The sequence below is a fragment of the Rhizopus delemar genome, genomic scaffold (genome assembly GCF_000149305.1).
Source record: "Rhizopus delemar RA 99-880 supercont3.8 genomic scaffold, whole genome shotgun sequence".
Taxonomy (NCBI): Eukaryota; Fungi; Mucoromycota; class Mucoromycetes; order Mucorales; family Rhizopodaceae; genus Rhizopus; species Rhizopus delemar.
In genome coordinates this window covers 2161107-2182471 of record NW_027137834.1, presented here as the reverse complement: position 1 = coordinate 2182471, position 21365 = coordinate 2161107, and the positions used below count along the sequence as shown (strand labels likewise).

The following is a 21365-nucleotide window of genomic DNA, read 5'->3' as shown; positions in this document are numbered from 1 at the left end:
AAAAGTCCATTTTTTCATTTTCTTTATATAAATACACCATGGCTTCTTCTATTCTTCGTCGTACATTTGTTACCCAATCCAAGCTCAAGATTGGTTTAATTCCTGCTGATGGAATTGGTAGAGAAGGTAAAAATCAAATTTATTGAAGGTAACTTGTTTTTCACTCTTTAATTAATAGTTATTCCTGTAAGGCATTAAGTCGAAATAAAAACTCAATCCATTACTTATGTATTAATCAAATTTCACATATTAGGCTGCCCGTCGTGTACTTGAATCCTTGAACTCTGGTCCCAAGTTTGAATTTGTCGATCTTGACGCTGGTTTTGAACTTTTCCAAAAGACCGGTACTTCTCTTCCTCAAGACACCATTGATGTCTTGAAAAATGAATGTCAAGGTGCTTTATTTGGTGCCGTAAGGTAAGTTGTTTGCGTTGGAGAAGGTGTATTGAAGGGAAAAGCTTATTTTTTTTTTAGCTCTCCTTCTCACAAAGTTGCCGGTTACTCTTCTCCCATTGTTGCTCTTCGTAAGCACTTGGATCTTTATGCCAACGTTCGTCCTGTCAAATCCGTTAACTCTCCTGCTTTTCCTAACCAAAAGTTGTTGGATATGCTTATTATTCGTGAAAACACTGAATGTTTGGTAAGGTTTCCTTTTGTTTTCAGTGCTAACAGACATATTAAGATTCAACTATGTAGTACATTAAATCAGAAAGAGAAGAAGTTGATCCTAAAACCGGCTTAAGAGTTGCTTTTGCTGACCGTAAGATCACTGAGTTTGCTTCTAAGCGTGCTGGTAAGATGGCTTTTAACATGGCCTTAACACGTCAACAACTTCGTGAACAAGTTCCTCTTGAAAAGCGTTTCTGGAAGGTAAAAAACTAAATACATATATGCGTGCGTCTTTACTTAACTTTGTTCAATGCAGCAAAACCCAAAAGTCACCATTGTTCACAAATCCAACGTCTTGAGTATCACAGACGGTTTATGGCGTGAAAGTGTTCGTAGTGTTAAGGGACCAGAATATGAAAATGTTGACATGGAAGAACAACTGGTTGACTCCATGGTTTACCGTATGTTCCGTGAACCTGAAGCGTTTGATGTCGTTGTCGCTCCAAACTTGTACGGTGATATTCTCTCTGACGGCGCCGCTGCTCTCGTCGGCTCTCTTGGTGTTGTTCCCTCTGCCAATGTAGGTGACAACTTTGTGATGGGTGAGCCTGTTCATGGTTCTGCTCCCGATATTGCCGGTAAGGGTATTGCTAACCCTATTGCCTCCATCCGATCAGCTGGTATGTTGTTGGAACACATGGGATACACACCTCAAGCCCTTAAAATCTACGATGCTGTCGATGCTGTCTTGGCTGATGCTTCTGTCCTCACCCCTGATTTAGGTGGAAAGAGCTCCACTGATGATGTGACTGAGGCTGTCTTGAAGAACCTTGCTTAAAAAAGAAAAGAAAATTTGTATTATATATTCCCCTCTTCCTTTTCTCTCCTTTATTTTTTTCTCTCTTAGACCTATGTCTATTATGACCATTAAAAAAGTTGAAGGAAATAAAAAAAGTTATTGCTTAGTGAATAATGTATAAAAAGACATTCAAGTAGCATTCTATGTATTTATAATTAAACAAAATAGCATTTATTTATGTAGTAATGCATAAAGCAAATAAAATGGACTAACAATTATATACTTACCAAAGACTCAAAACATTTTTAATTGAAATCAATCATTATCAATGGGCCTTAATTTATGCAGTAAAAAATGCACAATATCTTCAGGATTTGCTGATATATAAGTATTCTTGTCTTCAATGTAATGTGTCTTGAAGATGTCAATTAGAAATGAGGATTGTGGGTATAAATTTGTACTGAATAGTCATAAGTAAAAGATATATAAATGTTTGTGTTTCTCATTTTAAAGCATCTTTTGACAAACGTGTTATATAATTTTATTCATTAATTATGTCTTCATACCTATTGTAATCATTGAATAATCGCTGTTAATCAAGTAGAAAAATCATGATTTCTTTAAAACTTAAAAAACATGAAAAATTAGGCATGTGGAAGGCAATCGTTCTTTTTTTCTTGTGTAAGCATGAGTGGTGCAAGGTTAAATAAGAATTGATTTCCTTTTTTTTTATTACGTCTTTCTCCGTTTCCTTTATGGATTTTCAGAAATTTATTCAAAATTTGGACCGAAGGTACACTACTGTTTTAACTACAGCCATTCTGACCATAGCTGCTGCATGGTTTGCTAACGTGCCACCAAGCTTAAACCTGAAAAATTTTAATTTTGTTTCAAATTTTTTTTCTTGACATCGTGGACATGATGAGGTGTATTTTTTTTTTAGACATCTCATGGCATTTAGTGTAGACATTGTTCATTTCCTAAAATTAGAGGGACTTAATGACGTTTTTTTTTTTTTTTTTTTTTTTTTTTTAAGAAAAAAAAGCCTAGTTTTAATGATATTAAGTAGTTAGCTATACCAAATCTGAAGGCACTCTGACTTTTCTGTGAAACAAATGCTTTTTCTCTACAAATTTTTTCACCTCTTGAACAACTTATCTGCCATCAGTACATCGACTATAAGCTTCAATAAAGTCCATTGATCTCCTAAAATACCTACGTATATGTGCTAGATCGCCGGCTTTGTTCAAAAAGGAATCGATATTTTTCTCAAGAGACTTAAAGGAGTAATCGCATTTTAAGTGAGCTTCTCTTTTTGCTGCACCCCAGTACATTTCGATCCAATTGCATTCGCAATGGTATTTAGGATACAGCTCAAAAACGTGGACAGAGTTTATGATCACCTCCTCCAAAACAGACTTTTGATTTTAAAATCAGGGCAATTCTTTAAAAAATGGAGAGCGCAGCAAATTGGATTAACTCGATCTGGAGCCCACAGTGCACCTTTCATTTCTTACCTTCCAGATCATGTCCAATCCATAGACTTCTTTCCTCCAAAGTTTTACTTATTCCCTTGAAGTAGCGTACTTTTGTTGTTTTCAAGCTGATCTCTTAAATGAGGGGCAAATTGATTCGTCTCATTCCTATGTTTTTTAAGATAAGCTCGTTTTCTAGCGTTAAGTGGAGGCATAGTTTTAGAGTATAAATAAGGGAGAAGAGGAACCTATGTTATAGTACGAGCTCTTTCATATTGAATACGTGATATGTGACTGTTATTTTCTCTGTCCTGCACCATACGGTATAACAAAGAATTTGTTTCAATATATGTCTTCCCTTAAGGATTGCCAGCTAAAATTTTGAAATACCGCGTGTTTTCAAATGATATAAAAAGAAAATATTATTAATAAAAATAACAATCTAATCCATAAGAAATGTTCAGAATGGTTTATATAATAATTGTTAAGGATTTGTTTTATTGTTGGATTATTTGTGGAAAAGTTTATAGCTTTTGAAAATTGTCAAAAATTTTTCAGGTTTAAGCTTGGTGGCACGTTAAAAGAACTATCAAGAAATCAAAGGAGTTTACAACCTCTGGATTAAAGGACATCCCTAGTCCTGAGGGAGAACACTTTTATCTTGGTAAATTCATTGTTTTTCTCTTATAAAAACGACATACCTGACATCCTTTCTTTTTTTTTTTTTTTTAAAAAAAAAGGTCATTTACCGTTACTAGGTAAATATCCAGCTTTCAAAGTTACTGAATGGCATAGAAGCCTTGGTCCCATTTTTCGGATTAAGATAGGTGTACAAAATTGGGTGTTCGTCGGAGAACCAGAAGCGGCGCATGATATTTTCACAACTAAAGGATCTTTGACTTCAGGTCGACCTTATGTTACCTATGGCTACAAGTTTCATGGTGAAGGAAATAGGTACAAAATTGAAAAAATGACTAATGAACGGACGAGAGCGATAAATATCAAGCAAACTGGTACTGCCTTGAAGCGGCTCTCCGAGGTATAGTGTTTACAGATTATGGTAAAAACTGGAAAAACACGCGAACTGCAGCCTTAAGTATTCTTTCTCCAAAGTCCGTTGATGACTTGTATCATATTCTCGATCGAGAGACCAAATTTGGTGTAAATTTGATGCTAAAAGATGCCTTAGAAGTGCAAGATAAAGAGGGTGGCATTGATCCTTTGGCGTATACTCGTCTGACAGCAATGAATATTATCCTTGCTACTGTTTTTGGTATTCAAGGCTCTTTATCAGTTCAAGATCCACTGTATAAACGAGTTCTTCATAACCTGGAGCAGAATTCTGCATTCATTAGTATTGGAAGTGACATCAGTGCTTATTTTCCTGTCTTATCCTTTTTAGACGTAATCTTTAGAAAAGAAAAGAAAATGAGAGACTTTGTAGAAAATGATAGCAAGCCTCTTTATCGTCATCTCATTCAACTTGCCCGTCAGAGCGAACAACCAAGCCTAGTAAAAGAATTGGACTCCATCAAGGATTCATTAAATATCGATGAACAGAATATGGTGACCCTTACGAGTAAATACATAACCAAAGAGGACTTATATATACCCAAACTAATGCACATCTTTTCTCTTTACACAAGATGAATTGATGATAGGAGGCGTTGATACTATATCGCTTGCTATGGCATGGGTCTTTGCTATTCTTTGTCATTATCCCAAATGGCAGAAACGAATGTTAGATGAAGTAGATTTATTTATTCAAAATTATAGTAGACTGCCTTTATTTACTGAACGCCAAGAGCTTCCGAGCATGATAGCATTTATAAAGGAGACCATAAGGTACCGGCCATCTTTTTTATTAGGTGTACCTCACAAAGCAACCGAAGATAGTAAGCCATGATATTAAAGAATTTTTTTATATTGACATTTAATAGTTATTTACAAGGATTACTTAATTCCCAAAGGAACTCTGCTGATTGGTAGTGCCCATGCAAACAACAATGACCCTCATTTTTTTTCTGAACCTGAAAAGTTCAAACCTGAACGTTATCTGAACGACGCAAAATCCATTTACGCTTCCAGTAATGGCAATATACAAAGTAGAGAGTTATTCACATTTGGTTGGGGTAGACGTATCTGCCCTGGTATTTATATGGTAAGCTTGAGCTTCAATTTATCGCAGCCAGTTTGTTCATGCTTATTATAGGCTGAAAGCGAAATGTTCAATTGTATGACTCGTTTATTCCAAAAATGCACAATTGAACCGGCTCTTTCATCCACAGGAGAAACAAACATTCCAGATATAGATGACTGTATTGATTTTGGGTCTATAGTTTCACCTGTTCCTTATAAAATACGATTGGTAGAAAGGAACTCGGTGGTTATTGATGAATAAAGTACGCTTTAATTTCACTTGTCTCTCATTTTAATATGTACATATCACCCTTTGTGAGAAAAAAAAAAAAAGTTGATAGATTTCGAATTATTAGATGACATCTTATTATGTCAATTGATTTGCTAATGTAAGTCCCAAAGAACATCAGCCTATTTAAGGCAAACAAATTGCATGAACCCCAGTGACTGTCATAAGGAACTTTTTTAAAAAGTTATTGCTCTCACTTGAATTGGACCTTTTTTTTTAGTTTGCAATATAGAAATGGAGGATGAAACAAATGGGGAATTAGAAAGAGTTCAACAACAAATAACTTTAAATTTACAAGAAATTGACGAGAACTTTGCAACATGCAACCAAATTGTGGCTTCGAGAATTATGCCTGAAATAGAAAGATATGGTGAAGCGATTGCAAACTTGTGCGAAAACACTAGGGTAAAAAAAGGGAATATATGCTTGTAATCATCTCAATTAACATCATGTAAGACATGGCTATGTTTCTTTAAGTCAGTAGAACAAACATTTAATAACAACAATACAACGAGCACCAATAGACCACCATTTTCACCACAAGAACGTATAAAGGCAACTAATTCCAATCATATGCATCCGATTTTAAATACAAAAGACACAACAGAGACGCGATCAGTAAGCAGGCCATACAGGTCTCGTTTACCGCCATCGTCAGGATCCTTACAAACAAATCATATCATTGGGGACATTCAAAAGGAATACAATAATATTAGTAATGGCAAATCAGAAACATCTACACCCAGCTCTATCAATAGCCAAGGTGCCCTTTTAGATGAATTTGGTAACCAAATCGCTTCACCACCCCGTACGACACAATTTACACCTATTAGAAAAAGCCAGACACCCATAAGAGAAGGAACTAGCCTAGTCGTTGATTTTGAGATCAAAAAGATACGAGACGATTTGACAGAGTCTTCAGAAGAGGCACCAAGTCCGATATCGAGAAGGAAGGAGGATAAAAAACTAACCGGAGGAGGAGAAGGGCCAGTGGATACGCTGAACATGGATAGAGATGATCCAATTCAACGAGCTAGAGCCCTTAGTTTCTTTGGTGACAGACAGCAAAGGTTGAAAAATATGAGGGAAAATGAAGAGCTTCCAAGAATTAGAAAGGGAGCAAGATCGCCAAGTCATCGAAGTGTCTCTCGCGGTTATCATTTCAGTCCACTAGATGACCTTGTAAGTACACCAACTGTCCATAGAGTGCTGAATGATAGAGAAAGGGATTTGCGCCACCGATATATGATGGATAGTCAGTCTGTTGCTTCCGAGGACCGAGATAGTTTAAAATTAGCAAATAGCGAAGAGGAGGAAGCGGCTGCTTATCAGTTTTCAGAAGGCTTGCCGGAAAAAGTGATTGCTGATTCACCTATGTAAAAAGAAAGAAACAGAAGCAAATAATATTTCATCTGTGGGACAGTACATGATATCTCCTTTTTTAATGATAATAAAAACTATTGCGTGTAATATATACAATTTCAACCAAAAAGATGTAAAAAAAAGCGTCTACAGATCAAGTTTGATTGATGACTACAAACAGTTGATTTAGGCTCAAAAGAAAATGCAAAATGCCAAATTAAAACAGCTACCATCTTATTGACAATGCCATTCTAATTTAGGTAAGTGATAATTTTAAGCTTACTTTGATATGGTTTTCATGGATTAGAAAATTACTTTTGATACAACTGCTTCCTTAAAGTAGGCAGGTTTTACAATTTATGATTTTAAATATTTATATCAACTATTTTAGATCATATCCTATTATGACTATGTTGATGAACTGCAAATCGCAAATTTGCTATTTTTTTTGTTTTTCGTTGGAAAGGTATGAAAATTGAATTGTTTCAAGGAGAAAGGTATAGTAAAGAAAAGGTGCAATTGGTGTATCAAAGCTATATGTGCTACTGCACCAATATAATGAATGATAACCCCCTTCATCCTTGGTTTAGAATAAAAAAAATCTCTGCTTGTAACCTATTCACTGTGTTCCTCTTGGCTTTAAAGAATGATATATACTAATGAGATCGTATATCAAAGCTTTTAAATTTAGTGGAAACTAAAGGTATTGAAACTATAATACATAATGTTACGAATTATGCTTACTTGGTATTGATTGTATGATTTTGTTTAAATAAGTTGGTATTTTATTTTATAGGTAATTTTGCACTAAAGCTTAAATGATCAACGTCAACTACAATTAGTTGCTGTTCTACAATAATTCTTGATAAAATGGAAAAGTATGTAAATATGAAGGGATATTACCATATCATGGGTAATGCTCCTATCCATAGCTTAACTGATATAGAAAAGTGTATTCACTCTCAAGGGTACCAATGTATATATATTCCTTCGTGTTCTTCTGAGCCAAGCCCAATTGAGCATTTCTGGTCAGTTGTAAGGAGCAAAATTAAACGCAAGTTTTTTAGAAAAAGAAATACTAATGACTGGAATTAGTGAAGCCTACTACAATTTAAATGGCTTCAAAAGCTTTGTTTCTCATTCTACCAAATGTTTTGATAAGTGTCACACTAAGAAAAGACTATGGAAATCCAATTCCTAACTGAAAAAAAAAATTTGTGAAATGCCAAAAATGCTCATTACCGTCTTTTTTTTCGCTTCACTGCATTTGGACAATCCGCCTTATGACAACCTAAAATTTCTTTTGAGTAATGGATAGTTTTCGCGTTTCGTGAATTACTAAATTGCTCGATTTTTTGAAACGTATTGCGAATGATAGTCAAAGCTCATGAAAGGCAAACATTCCATTCTATCAGTATATTTTAATGTTAAAGGTAATCACAAATAAAGTGACTGTATCATTAATCACAGCTTAATTGCGATCCAATGATTTAGGTCTCATTTTATCATAATATAATAAATGTATTGTTCATAACTCCTATGTAATAGTTACATTTTTGTTAATTCGTTGGTTTTGATGGAGCATGTCTTTTTATTTCTTGTTTATAAATATGACGTGGTCCGTAGGTTTTTGCTTTCTGGCGCATAGTAAAACAGCCTTACACATACCAGAACTCTCTTGATGCACCTCAATTCAAGAACATTCATTGAAATACATTATTCAGGGTAGCCACTGATTATCAAAGCTTATTCAAGCTCATTTGTAAAGGTTTATTTCAGAATAAAAAGACTGTACCTCATTGGCATGTCAAAACGTGACAAACCTGTGTATACTGTTGCTGTTCATAAAAATCTTTGGACGTATTTTGTACCAAAATATCAAAACCAATGGCCGAGTCAAGCCAAGATAGATCAACTGGTTCAATCTCAGTTTCGTCTGTTTTGCCAACTTGACATAATCAGATACATAGCCAGGATTGCGTTTGTTAGCCACCGTCAATTCCAACATACCAGTGACAGAAAGCTCAGGACTGCTATTGGCAAACACAGCCCAGTTTGGCTTTTACATCATGATATCACTACCACCATCATCATTTCTGTTATCACTGTCGTCATCATTATTTTTTTTTCGTCATCCCCTTCTTCCTTCTGCGCATTCGATCGTTGTTGTTTCTACCTGGGAAACAGGATAGCAAGCCTAATCTCCAGTGTATACAGCGATTATATTCTGAACTACACATGGGCAGCTACATAGTGAGATCCAAGGAAGTCGATCGATGACAGTTGGAAAGCAGTTTAGAGACTTGGCTCTGCTGGTGTTTATCTAGATTTTGTTGAAGAAAATGTTGTTTGGTAGTTTTGAATAAGCAAATATCAGGATTATCGGTGGTGGAGATGACAATTTTCTAAAGCAGGGACCGAGAGAGAAAGTACCACGATGGCCTCTAATACACTAGATGTAAAATGGTAGGCGATCAATCAGTGTGTCTTTGGGTAGGTGTAGGGAGCGAAAGAGGAACCGTGCTTGTAGGATACTGACCCATTCTGACATGAAAGGTAGTCTAGACAGGTGGGAAACATCAATTTAGTGGGTGTCTTTCCTCGAGCGCCGTTAATTAGTCTGATACATGTATCTTATGTTTCTTCAAGAACATGGAGCTGAGAGCTTGTGAAACGATTAATGGCCAGACCGTATTTGGGCTGTGGATGTACGATATACTCGTACAATCTAGAGAGAATCTTGGAAATCAGAGGGGTTTATAGCAATTAATGATAGAAAGTTTATCATGATAAGATCCTTATGGGTGTTGCGTTGAATGAGTTCTTCTGCGTCGACATATCCATCTGGTTTGAATAGAATGCCAAGGTAAGTAAATGTGGTCTCCTATGGCAGTTATTATTCATAGAGTGTATATGATATAAGATCCGTGTGAATGTCTAAGGCTACACAATTTTATGGGTTCCAACAACTTCATTTTTTGGATCATATGGCATTATTCTTGGAGAGAAAAGCTTATGGACGAGATCAAATTTTAAAACTTCGACTTTATTTTTTGAAATGACTGTGTAATGATTTAGATTTAACAATGAATGATCGGACGTTAAAACATTGATCTACAATTTTATTGGTTTTGAAGCTTAAACAAATTATACTTTATTTTTGTGTATCGTTGTGATAAAAAGCGCATGATTTTAGTTTACTTGGCAAAGTCATTTGGATTTTTTAAAATATTTTAAATCCAAGAAGAAAGTCCTTTTTACCATCTCTCTTTAATAGTTCATAATAGAAGCTTCATATAAAATCCTTTTAGTAAGCAAAAAAAAAAATCATTGTACTTTTGTAGTAGAGTTTGTCGGAAATTGAAGATTATTAGAGTTTAACCTAAAGTTTTTTTTTTATTGTTTAAACAAACAGCAACAATGATCATAGAATGATTGAATATTGACATATGGTCCACATGGTTAACAAAAATCATATGTTTCTTATTTCATGCCAATCTTTTCAACTTTATTTTTTACTTTATAATATCTTCAGCGCCAAATTTATAAAGTTCACTAAACACAACGTTCAAGTTCAGAAAGACATTTAGCGCATTTAATATCCTTTGTTGTATCTGTCCTACATTCCAAGTTACAAAATTAATATTCTCTTAGCATAGAGAGCTATGTCATAAATTAATACTGCTTCTTTTCTGTCTCATTAGTCATCATTGCTTTATCTCGCTTGTTGTCAATATTACAATAAACTAAAAGATTAGGCTTGATGTTGTATTTTCTTAAATAATCTTTTTCTTGGAGACTAGCACTACTTGTAAATTGTAAGACTGATAAAATGAAGTAACAAAGTCCATAAGCGCAAATTTTCAGTATTTAATAGATGGTAGTCAAACAATTAGCTTTTATTTTTGAATGCCAAAGAACATAAAAATGAAGAATTACGTAAAAGATTACTTTATGTAACAGACAAGAAGTATGGTGGATAGTTTAAAATTTAATTATAGTAAAAAAAAATCAGTTGCTATTATAAACAATCTTATAGAGATGGTTAATACTTGTTTACCCAATTACCAGGAACGCTTCAAAAGGCTAAAAAATGAAGGGCATAAGGTTATTGGATACGCAAGAAGGTCACTGTCTAATGACGACTTGAACATCAGTGCGAGGCTCCTGCAATCAATGATGAACACTATCACTAATCGATCGCTTACTACAAGACGCTGTATTTTTTTATTTTAGCTGTACATCTAATTTTTTTAAATGCCAACAGCTTTCTTGTTTAGACAGAGTGTTAAGAGAATAACGAATGAAACCTTTAAGATATCTAGATACCTCTGGGATTATTCAGGGCATACTTGATAAAAAGTAAAAATTTTGTTGGAAGCTCTAGTTATTCTCATTCTGAAACTATTTGATACAAAGCTATCTATATTGGCTTAAATATAGACTAGAAGTATTCTGTCGGATTGAGTTTAAGAGAATAAGATGAAAATCAACATATTTATATCCTTTACTTGTTATAATTTCATTTTCTTTGATAAAAGTATGAATAGATGCATTATCAACAATAAGACAAAACTATCCCATTTCGAAAACATACCTGCTTCATTCAAAGTTTTTGAAACCAATCTCAACTAGCGACCTAGCTCGTGCCTTTAGATACTGAATCTAGTGTAACCGCCTTTTTTTTTTCTAATGGTTGATACTGCTTCAAGGATAGTATAGTAACTTGATGAGCCGCAAGCTTGGAGAATGGCAGAAGGTTTTGTACTAATATTGAAGTCAGACTCGTCAATGAAAATAAAGTTTTATATGAAGCACCAGTTGCTGAATGTCTTTATACCTAGCTAATACACTCTTTTCTCGTCAACATACTTTAGTAGTAGAATAAAAAATTATTATCAAGCGCTTTGTTTTTTTTTCTCATTGTTTGAAAACATTAAAAAAAAAAACCGTAAATTAACCTTAGGGAAGCGCAATTATGTTTAATGGATTCCGCAAGTTAAGTTAAATCAAAACCGCAGGTCGAGTGTCATCAAAGCCTCAAATTGATGTTTACAAAAGCACAATTTGATGATCGGAAAGCATTCCATTCCTATTGGTTGCAATACGTCAGAGCCTGTGCCCTACGTCATTATGTCATAGATTTCAAAAAAATTATGAAGTCAATAAAAATGCTGACTTTTTTTTATTATTGATCAATATTTTTTTACTAGACACAGAAGAAAACATACACATTTGCTTACCATAAATGATTTCACAAATAAAGAATTTGTTTAAATCAAAAAAGACCTTTCCTAAAGGTAAATAGTCAATGAATTCATTTATTATGAAACTCACAACATAAAAGAAGATAGACAACATAACAATGATGTAGCAGCACGTATTGTTCAAGAAGAAAAACAAAAAAAGAATGTTTTACCATCATATCCAGGATTAGAAAGATTTGAAATTCTCGAAAAAGTTGGAGAGTAAACAAAGATAGATCATACAAAGAACAAAAGTATTAAAGAAATCAATCATAGGGGAGCATTTTCATATGTATTCAGAGCAAGAGACACAGTGACAAATAAAGAAGTAGCCATCAAGGTTGTAAGAAAAAAGGAACTGGATGCATCAGAGGTAAAAACAAAAATCAATTAAGAAAACTTTTTTTTATTGACCATCAATGTAGAATGGAAAAGCACATTTACATCCAAACATGAAAAAGAAAACAAAGGCCACCGAAAGAGCTAATATTCTTAAAGAAGTTCAAATCATGCAAAACATCAAGCACAAGAACATTGTTCAACTTATTCAATTTTCAGAGTCAGATGAGCATTACTTTTTAGTACTGGAACTTTGTAAAGGCGGTGAATTATTTCATCGTATTGTGAATTTGACTTATTTCAGTGAGGATCTTGCAAGACATGTTATCACGCAAGTAGCCGAAGGCATCCGTTTTCTTCATGAGGAATGTGGTGTTGTTCACCGGTAAAGAAAAAGTCGTCGGAATCAGTAAGCTGTTGACTCATGACATCTGTAGTGACATTAAACCTGAAAATATTTTGTTTGAGCCCATTCCTTGGATCCAACGCGAAGACGTTGAGAATCCGTTTGACGATGAAGACAAGGTGGACGAAGGAGAATTCATCGAAGGCGTCGGTGGTGGTGGCATCGGTGTCGTCAAACTGGCTGACTTTGGCTTATCCAAAGTGATCTGGGATAATTCTACACTGACACCTTGTGGTACCGTGGGTTATACTGCACCTGAAATTGTACGCGATCAGAGATATTCCAAGTCAGTCGACATGTGGGCTATCGGTTGTGTACTCTACACCATCCTCTGCGGCTTTCCTCCTTTTTACGATGAATCGATCCGTGCCCTGACACACAAGGTGGCCAAGGGTGAATTTACCTTCTTGAGCCCCTGGTGGGATCCGATCTCTCCAGCCGCGAAAGATTTAATTCGAAATTTACTCAATGTGGATCCTGAAAAGCGTTACACCATCGAGGATTTCTTCAAGCACCCATGGGTCACAAAGTCTCAATTTCCCCCACCTGCTCCAAAAGAATCAACTGATAACGTACCCAATGCGCTCAAGGCAAAAGCAAGCTCTAATCCTCGAGCGCAGGCCATGCAAAATGCTGCTGTCAAGGCGGCTGAAGCACAAGAAGAACAAAAGAGACAAAGTCAATTTATGGATGATAATCAGCCCAAGACAAAAACACAAAAGGCATCCAAGAGAACCGACGTATTCTCACCTGGCATCACTTCAATTAAGGAAATTTTAGACATTACATATGCAGTACAACGTATGGGAGAAGAAAAAAAGAAACGTACGCCGGTTGATGTGAATGATCATCGTGCATTTGGTGGAGAAGGTAGATATGATTCGATCTCAGAAGATGAAGATGAAGAGGATGAAGAAACAGAAGACAAAAAAGATCCTACTCAAGGCATTCAACAAGAAGTAATTGCAATGGCAGAGCAATTGGTTCAAGATGGAAAGGGAGTTGCGCCTGCAGTAAACTATCCTCCGATGAAAACAGTAAATCAAAACAGCAACGTGGTATCAACACCAAGAAGACGACGTAATATATTCGAATTGGACATGAATAAAGCGACGTTGCTAAAGAATAGACGATTGCATCAACAACAAGGAAACTAAGCTTATACCCAAATATATAATAAATAATAAGTTTCATGTATTTATAATATTATTATTTGTTGTGCCATATTAACGTTCGAAGTGAGTCCCACGAGTCAGAATCACTATAAATATATTGCATAGATGCTCTAAGTGAAGGTTGAACTGTGTCTTTTTCATGCTTGAATAACCACTAATGAAGTTATAAGTAAATACAGTATTATGTCATCATCGTCATTACCATCACAAGTCCCCATACAACAGCAGCAAATATAGGAAAAGTGTTTTGTGGTGCATCAACCACTTGTCTTTTCACAGGTACTTTCACCATAGCCAATACAACTCTAGAAAATAAATATAAAATGATCTATAGAAAAGCATATTAGACCTTTTTTTTCTTTCTTTGCCTTTTATCATTTTACTTGTTGGTTTATTCCATTATTTTCACCAAATACATAGTATCCACCGATGATACCAGCAATAAAAGGGTGAAGATTGGCTTCTTTGCCACCATTCATCTTTTTTTGAACAATCATCAACGTCTTGTAGATTGTTGCAAACATGCCCAAATTTAGTGCGTGCTGCTTTGTTGCTCTTAAAATGCCTTTTATTTTACTCTCCACTCTACAAATATCCTTTTAACCTTTTTTGCTTTCTTGTGTATTTAATATGCTTACGATCCAGTTTTAAACAAGATGGTCATAACTAAAGCATGTGGGAATCTGACTTTAGTACCGTAAACAACACCACTTCGAAATCCTTTCAGGATGGATAGTAAATCATGATATTGTGGATTAAGTGCAATCTGTTCAAGATAGTTCATTTATAAAAAGTAAATAAAAAAAAGGGGAGAGAGGGGAAAGAAATAGAGAAATGAAAATAAATGGGCTAAATATGGGACCAATAACACTTTCACATGAATATCACCTTTTTTTTTTTTACTAGTGAAAGTAAAAAAAAAAAAAAAAAAAAAAAAAAAAAAAATAGAAAGTTGTGTGAGAAGATCAGCATAGTACATGGTATTATAAATTGAAAAATGAAAATTAAATTATGGATAGTCTGACTGTAGTCTGTCTTTCTCTATTTTGCCTTTTTTTTTTTTTTTTTTTTTGTACGTTGCACGACAAGCATGTGCATTATTAACCATTTGATTTGAATTTCCTTTCGCGACTATAGTAAGAAACACATATTTTATATAAGATTGTACCTCTTCATTCAGTACAAAATAGAAAAAGCGTAATATAAAGTTGAAGGTAAGGACATGTTTATTTCATATATAATTTTGCCAAGGTCAATAACGCTTTGTGAATGTCAGACCCAACGACAATGGTGCAATATTTCCTGGTCTGTCAAAAAGAATGCGTTCATAATGAATAGAATCCTTTGGGATATCAATCTCATACTTTCTCACTACAGAAAAATTAAGTATCGAGGCCAACTCGTTTCACTGTCACTTACCAAGCATGGCCAACACAAGTCGTTGCTCAGCTAAACTAAAGTTCATACCAATACATTGTCGTGAACCATTGCTAAAAGGTAACCAAGTCAACCCCTCATGCGATTCTTGTTCTCCGCCTTCAGCAAATCTTTCAGGTATGAAATGTTCTGGATTATGCCAGTACTTTGGATCGTGATGAATGGCATTGATGTCGATACTGATCGCGGTATCCTTGGGAATGATGTGTCCAGCTAAGTTGATATCCTCAACAGTATCTCTTGTGAATAAAGTATCGGCAGGTGTATTCATACGAAGATTCTAGTCTAGTTTGTTAGCTGTATTTGTCCAACTTTTTTTTTGAGGTGTGCCTATATACCTCTTTGATAACCAAGTTCATATACTTCATATGCTTCATTTGTTCAAGTGAAGGTACAATATCCACTGGTTCATCACCTAAAACACTAATGATTTCTTCTCTCAATTTACGTTGTATGTGCTATAAATGAAATGATGTGTTGGAAAAAAGCATGGGTCGTATGTACTCTAAGAAAATACCTTGTTCTTTGCAAGATGATAGAAACAAAAAGAAAGAGTGTGAGCAGTAGTACCATGTCCTAGAATAAAATGAGTAAAAGGTCAATTCCCAATGTTGGGTATAGATGAATTACCAGCCAAGAAAAAGACGGCGATATTATGCTTTTGAACAGAAAAGAATATGTTAATCAACTATTCAGATCATGTATGCCTTGTTTTTCTTTTTACCCTCAATTCGTCCTGTGAAGTCAACGCTTCTCCTTTTTCCATGGCTTCCAACATCAAAGTAAGCAAATCCTTGTCATGATCAGGAACATTTGCATAAGCTCCACTCTTCACTTCAGCTCGCTTCTGTTTTGCCAACTCATCGAACTTTAGGTTCATTTTTGAGATAGCTACAGAACATTCTCTTCGTTTAGGATAAACCCAGGTCAATAAAGTATCAAATGTCGCAAACACATTCATCACTGGATCAAATAAGGACTCAATCACGGTCTTGTAAGTCTTTGTCCAATTGTCAGGATCTCCTTGAAGGGCCTTGAATTCAAAGCCTATGTCATTCTTTGTTTAAATCTATTTTTTTTTTTTTTTTTTTTTTTTTTTTTTTTTTTTTTGGTAAAACGCAAAGGATGCTTACCAAAGATAGCGAGACCGAGTACATCCAAAGTAAAGTTTTGCATAGCAGACGTGATAAGAACAGGTCCATCTGAGTTATCAATCACAGAAAAGAGCGTGTTGACAACACTAGCCATGGTCTTGATGGGCAGAGAGCGATGGAAGGCTGGATTCATCACCTAGAAAGGGCATGAGAACGATATTTGTATCAAACGCCTTTTTTACCTTTCTTTGTTTTTTCCAAACATCTCCATTGGAGAGGGCAACATTATCAAGACCAAGGAATTGTGTAAAAGGACTATCTTTTCCTATTTGGTGAAAGACCGCATGATTCTTTGGGAAAATATCTAGCAAGCAGCTAAATACACAGAGTAGGGTCTATCTTTAGTAAAACATACCTGATTTCAGCAAAACCTGTTTGGCTACTACTGGGTTTGTCACGTAAACGGCCCAAAGAAAGGGAACTTTACTCTATCAATTCAGTTTGTATGACATAACAAAAGATCCATTTAGTTTTTCTTACAACATAAAACCCGTTTCCTTTGCTGGCAACAGGGTGAATTATTCGCTTGTATCGATCCGTAGGAGATTCAGCTTTCAAGAAAGATTTGACCATAGAAAAATAAGGTACGCGAGGGAATTGACGAAGGTTCTTTGGAACACGAAAGAAAGAATAGAGTTGCTGAGCAGCAATCAAAGCAATAGCAAAAGTGATACAAGATAGCTTTGATCTCTTTTGAATAGCTGGTAATAGCTTTTCAATAGCAAGGCGATAAGATTCAATTTGATTTTCCATAGTTGTTTATAGGCGTAAAAAGAAAGGAAAAAAGAGGACTATTTATTGAAATAAAAACTATGCTGTGTAACAAAGTTGAGTCGGAGACCATTCCGTACAAAATGAGTCAAAAAAATAGTTCCCTGCATTTCCTTTCTCCTTTCTTTTACTCCTTTATGCAACGAAAATCAACCTATCAACATGTTGTGACCATTAATAAAAGTGCATCAAAGCAAAAAGGATGTAAATAAATTTCATGAATGAAACATAAAAAAGAAGCACACAATGCAGTGAGATTCTTTAACGAGTCATAACTGCAAAGTGACGAAAACAAAAAAAAGAGCTGAGCAATTCATGAGCATTGTGATAACCGACATTGGTCCGAAATAGTCCATCGTCATTTACTACGCTGTCCATGCAGCCAATAGGTTGATGAACATGAGAAACCTATTTTGTTTCAAAAGAAGGAAGACGATTGAACATTGAAAGAAAAGGGCATCAATAACCTTTTCTATAGTCGAAATACATCATTCATTAGCAGTAAAAGCATAAAGACAAAAGAGGGTCAAAGAAGTCAATTATCCATCCTCTTTACTCATTCTAGCATGAGTGAAACAAACCAAGCCCCTCATCCTACTTTAAAATGATCCGTCTTTGTCTCCAGCTTGCAATAAACCATGTTCCACTGTTCATTTTATGACAAGAAGAATAGCTATTTTATAAAAGTGAGATTCAGTATACAGTACAGCATCATAAAGTTTCTGAAACAAAAACTTTTTTTAAATCATCTTTACACTCTTTCTTTGATTATAAACACTTATTGACTCTTCTAAAGCATAGGATACTCAACATAAATTAGAAGCAAAGAGGTGATAAGCTCGTTTAAGCTGTTGAATTGAAATAGACTGATTTGATAGGCTGTCGCTGAAGCATGTGAAAATGAGTGACGTTTATGTAAAAAGAAAGGAGAATCGAGTGTCTACATCGGAGATACACTGTGGGATTTTACTAATACACTTTTTCCCAGGTTCACTTTTTTTTTGTTTTGTTTTTTGTTTTTCAACATGTTTCCTTCCATTCCATCGCGCATTGCTCTTCAAGTAAAAAAAAAAAAAAAAAAAAAAAAACAAAGGAACTCTGTTCAAGCTGAAAACTAACTCTTTTCTTGCAGACCCGTTCCGCTCTCGTTCGACGTCTCTATTCAACAGGCGCTGGTGTCAACAGCCTGCTGTATGTTGAACATAAAGACGGAGCGATCAGTGGAGCGACGTTGAACGCCTTGACGGCAGCAAAGAAACTCGGGGGTTCGATCACGGCTCTGGTTGCGGGTGATGCTCCTGAAGGTGTTGCTGAACAGGTGGCCAAGTTAGAAGGTGTATCCAAAGTGTTGACGGCCAAGGAGAGTGCCTATGCCAATGCTTTACCGGAAGACATTGCTCCTCTTTTGGTAGAAACACAAGCTCAATTCGGATTCACCCATCTCTTCACGGGTCATACAGCTACCGGAAAGAACATCTTTCCTCGTGCGGCTGCTCTGATGGACGTCGCTGCTATTTCTGACATCACGGGTGTTGAAGCTGAGGACACGTTTGTGCGTCCGATTTATGCAGGTAAGCGAGTTCAGTGGGTAGATGAAGAGAAAGATGAATGGTATTTTAGGTAATGCGATTGCTACTGTCAAGACCAGTGATAAGGTGAAGGTCATTACGGTTCGTGGTACTGCCTTTGAAGCTGCCTCAGCCAAGGAGGATCACAGCGCGTCTCAAGAAGCGGCTCCTGCTGCTGAAAAGCTCGGATTGACTCAGTGGATTGGAGAAGAAATTCAAAAGAGTGATCGACCTGATCTTGGAAGCGCTAAACGTGTCATCAGTGGTGGACGTGGCATGAAGAATGGCGAAAACTTCAAGTTGCTGTATGATTTAGCAGACAAGTTGGGAGCAGCAGGTAAGATCACGTGTTGGTGAGAAATAAACTAACAGACCTAGTCGGTGCTTCTCGTGCTGCTGTGGATGCTGGATTTGTGGATAATTCATTACAAGTAGGCCAAACTGGTAAAATTGTTGCACCTGGTAAGTGATGATGTACCTTTGGATGATGTCTTTTTAACTTGTCATAGAACTTTATATTGCTGTTGGTAAAATGAGTGCTTCATTCGTGGGAAAAAAAATATTGACACATTCTTAGGTATCTCTGGTGCTATTCAACATCTCGCTGGCATGAAGGATTCCAAGACGATTGTAGCGATCAATAAGGATGCTGATGCTCCTATCTTTCAAGTAGCTGATTATGGACTTGTGGATGATTTATTCAAGGCTATTCCTGAATTAACTGAAAAAGTTGGCAACTAAAAAAAAAACATTTTTTTATCCTCTTGACTTTATAAAACAAATCTTTTATTCTTTATTCTCATCTGCTTGTACTCCACCAGCAGCAAGTCTAAATCTCTTTGTGACAATATCGGGTATTTCTTCTTCATGATGAGTGACCATGATGAGTGTTTGATCTGGTCTCATATGATTCTCTAACCATTCATTTACTTTATAAATCATTTTATCATCCAATCCTTGAAAGGGTTCATCCCAAATAATCAAATCTGGCATTTTCACCTACAAAACATAAGAAGAAGAAAAAAAAAGTCAGATTGTCTTACCAAAGATCGAACTAATAACACAACGCGTTGTTCTCCTGTTGAGATGTCACCTAATTTACGATGCAACATGCTTTGGATACCAAACTCATCAAACAGCTGCTTGATTTGATTCGTTTGCTGATCGCTCAGTGGTCTGGGTACTACGACATCAAAGAAACCAGTGCCTGCTGCATCCAATGCGGTCATGTTTGGATTAAAATAAAGATGAATCTCTGGGCTCACGAGACCCACTCTCTGTTTGATTTCCCAAATGGATTCTCCCGTACCACGACGACGGCCAAAGAGGGACAGATCATTGGCATAGGCTTGAGGATGATCACCTGTTAAAAAGGAAAGTAAGGTGGTCTTACCCGATCCATTGGGACCCATCAGAGCCCATCTTTCTCCCTTTCGAACTGTCCAAGTGATGTTTTGTAAGACAGGTTGGCCTTGATAAGATACCTTGACATCCTTCATCTCCACCACCGCTTCATTCCCCGTCGTATCCACCCTCACCTCTCTTTTCTTTTCTCTTTGTTTTCTGGCCTGCTGACGTCTGGCTTGGTATTCATCTGGTTTGCCTTCCCAGCGGATAGCCATCGCTTCCAGTTCGATCACATGCGTAGCCCACGATGGGAACTCGTCTTGAGGGCGCAAGACGAGGACGACCGGGATAGATGACTGAGTGGCCAAAGTACCCAAGACGTCCAGTATCTGCTGACGATGTTCAACATCCAATCCCACTATTTGACCCAAAAAAAAAAGTCAGCTTGATGCCATGCCAAGATCTGATCTTACTCAGTGGTTCATCCAACACGAGCATGGACGGTTGATTCAGCAGAGCCTTTGCTATCCTTGCTCGTCTTGTCTGGCCATTGGATAGCTTCAGAAAGGACAAGGGCAAGAGATGATCCACATGGAGCAATCTTGCCACCTCCTTCACTTTCTCTGTTTTATCGCTTGTCAAATAATTTTCCAATGTCACATCATGATCTGGGTCACTAATAAATTGTCAGTTCATTTTTTTAATCATAAAAAGAGAGAGAGAGAGACCTGAAATTGAATCTTTCTTGGTAATAATGCTGACTGTAATTAAAAGTTCCCGAGTTCTCCTTGAAAGAGACAAGATGAATATGGTCTGATGGATAGGGTGATACAGATGAATCGATGATAGGCCAACTGGCAGCTGACGACGGTCGGATAACGTGTTTTCCGGCAATCGTCTGGTTATCAACGTTAGTTCGTTTTCTATTGTTCCCCTTCAGCTTACTTCTGCTAGTGTGGACTTTCCAGCACTGACAGGTCCTACAATGACCAGTCGGTCATCACTGGTTAATCTCAGTGACAGGTTTTTGAATGCAGGTTCCTTGGCTCCAAAACGGTGGACTTGAGCATTTTCAAACTTGACCAGTGTTTTTGTACTGTAGAGTCGTAAAGAAGAAGAAGTCGATAGACGAAAATAACGTTTGAACATGGAAAAAAAAAAAAAAAAGAAAAGAAAAAAAAATAGTTGGGTTAAGTGGGGATGGCCATTCTACTATCTGATTGGGCCATGGTTCACTGTTCAGAGTGAG

General features: G+C 36.2%; 8 protein-coding genes across 8 annotated transcripts; 5 read left to right on the top strand and 3 right to left on the bottom strand.

Moving 5' to 3' along the window:
• Positions 1 to 38: 38 nt before the first annotated feature.
• RO3G_11022 (uncharacterized protein) lies at positions 39 to 1447 on the top strand (the record flags this gene model as incomplete). Its single annotated transcript, XM_067665606.1, has 6 exons — positions 39 to 126; positions 179 to 186; positions 254 to 417; positions 475 to 640; positions 697 to 870; positions 926 to 1447. The coding sequence occupies 6 exons, from the start codon at positions 39 to 41 to the stop codon at positions 1445 to 1447; spliced, it is 1122 nt and encodes a 373-aa protein (XP_067521707.1).
• A 2406-nt stretch (positions 1448 to 3853) lies between these two features.
• On the top strand, positions 3854 to 5284 carry RO3G_11021 (uncharacterized protein; the record flags this gene model as incomplete). The annotated part of the gene is made up of 5 exons (XM_067665605.1): positions 3854 to 3922; positions 3997 to 4462; positions 4545 to 4658; positions 4824 to 5044; positions 5096 to 5284. The coding sequence occupies 5 exons, from the start codon at positions 3854 to 3856 to the stop codon at positions 5282 to 5284; spliced, it is 1059 nt and encodes a 352-aa protein (XP_067521706.1).
• Positions 5285 to 5545: 261 nt separating this feature from the next.
• Positions 5546 to 6691, top strand: RO3G_11020 (uncharacterized protein; the record flags this gene model as incomplete). The annotated part of the gene is made up of 2 exons (XM_067665604.1): positions 5546 to 5716; positions 5789 to 6691. 2 exons carry the CDS (start codon positions 5546 to 5548, stop codon positions 6689 to 6691), a joined length of 1074 nt encoding a protein of 357 aa, XP_067521705.1.
• A 5230-nt stretch (positions 6692 to 11921) lies between these two features.
• Positions 11922 to 13821, top strand: RO3G_11019 (uncharacterized protein; the record flags this gene model as incomplete). Its single annotated transcript, XM_067665603.1, has 5 exons — positions 11922 to 11973; positions 12048 to 12141; positions 12196 to 12292; positions 12345 to 12643; positions 12696 to 13821. 5 exons carry the CDS (start codon positions 11922 to 11924, stop codon positions 13819 to 13821), a joined length of 1668 nt encoding a protein of 555 aa, XP_067521704.1.
• Positions 13822 to 14096: 275 nt separating this feature from the next.
• Positions 14097 to 14363, bottom strand: RO3G_11018 (uncharacterized protein; the record flags this gene model as incomplete). The annotated part of the gene is made up of 2 exons (XM_067665602.1): positions 14097 to 14144; positions 14223 to 14363. 2 exons carry the CDS (start codon positions 14361 to 14363, stop codon positions 14097 to 14099), a joined length of 189 nt encoding a protein of 62 aa, XP_067521703.1.
• A 728-nt stretch (positions 14364 to 15091) lies between these two features.
• On the bottom strand, positions 15092 to 17003 carry RO3G_11017 (uncharacterized protein; the record flags this gene model as incomplete). The annotated part of the gene is made up of 10 exons (XM_067665601.1): positions 15092 to 15210; positions 15259 to 15556; positions 15615 to 15734; positions 15794 to 15852; positions 15907 to 15934; positions 16001 to 16323; positions 16410 to 16566; positions 16613 to 16734; positions 16786 to 16858; positions 16911 to 17003. The coding sequence occupies 10 exons, from the start codon at positions 17001 to 17003 to the stop codon at positions 15092 to 15094; spliced, it is 1392 nt and encodes a 463-aa protein (XP_067521702.1).
• Positions 17004 to 18226: 1223 nt separating this feature from the next.
• On the top strand, positions 18227 to 19510 carry RO3G_11016 (uncharacterized protein; the record flags this gene model as incomplete). Its single annotated transcript, XM_067665600.1, has 6 exons — positions 18227 to 18262; positions 18334 to 18772; positions 18822 to 19106; positions 19148 to 19231; positions 19279 to 19296; positions 19347 to 19510. 6 exons carry the CDS (start codon positions 18227 to 18229, stop codon positions 19508 to 19510), a joined length of 1026 nt encoding a protein of 341 aa, XP_067521701.1.
• A 45-nt stretch (positions 19511 to 19555) lies between these two features.
• Positions 19556 to 21265, bottom strand: RO3G_11015 (uncharacterized protein; the record flags this gene model as incomplete). Its single annotated transcript, XM_067665599.1, has 5 exons — positions 19556 to 19768; positions 19813 to 20534; positions 20590 to 20792; positions 20845 to 21014; positions 21062 to 21265. The coding sequence occupies 5 exons, from the start codon at positions 21263 to 21265 to the stop codon at positions 19556 to 19558; spliced, it is 1512 nt and encodes a 503-aa protein (XP_067521700.1).
• Positions 21266 to 21365: the final 100 nt, after the last annotated feature.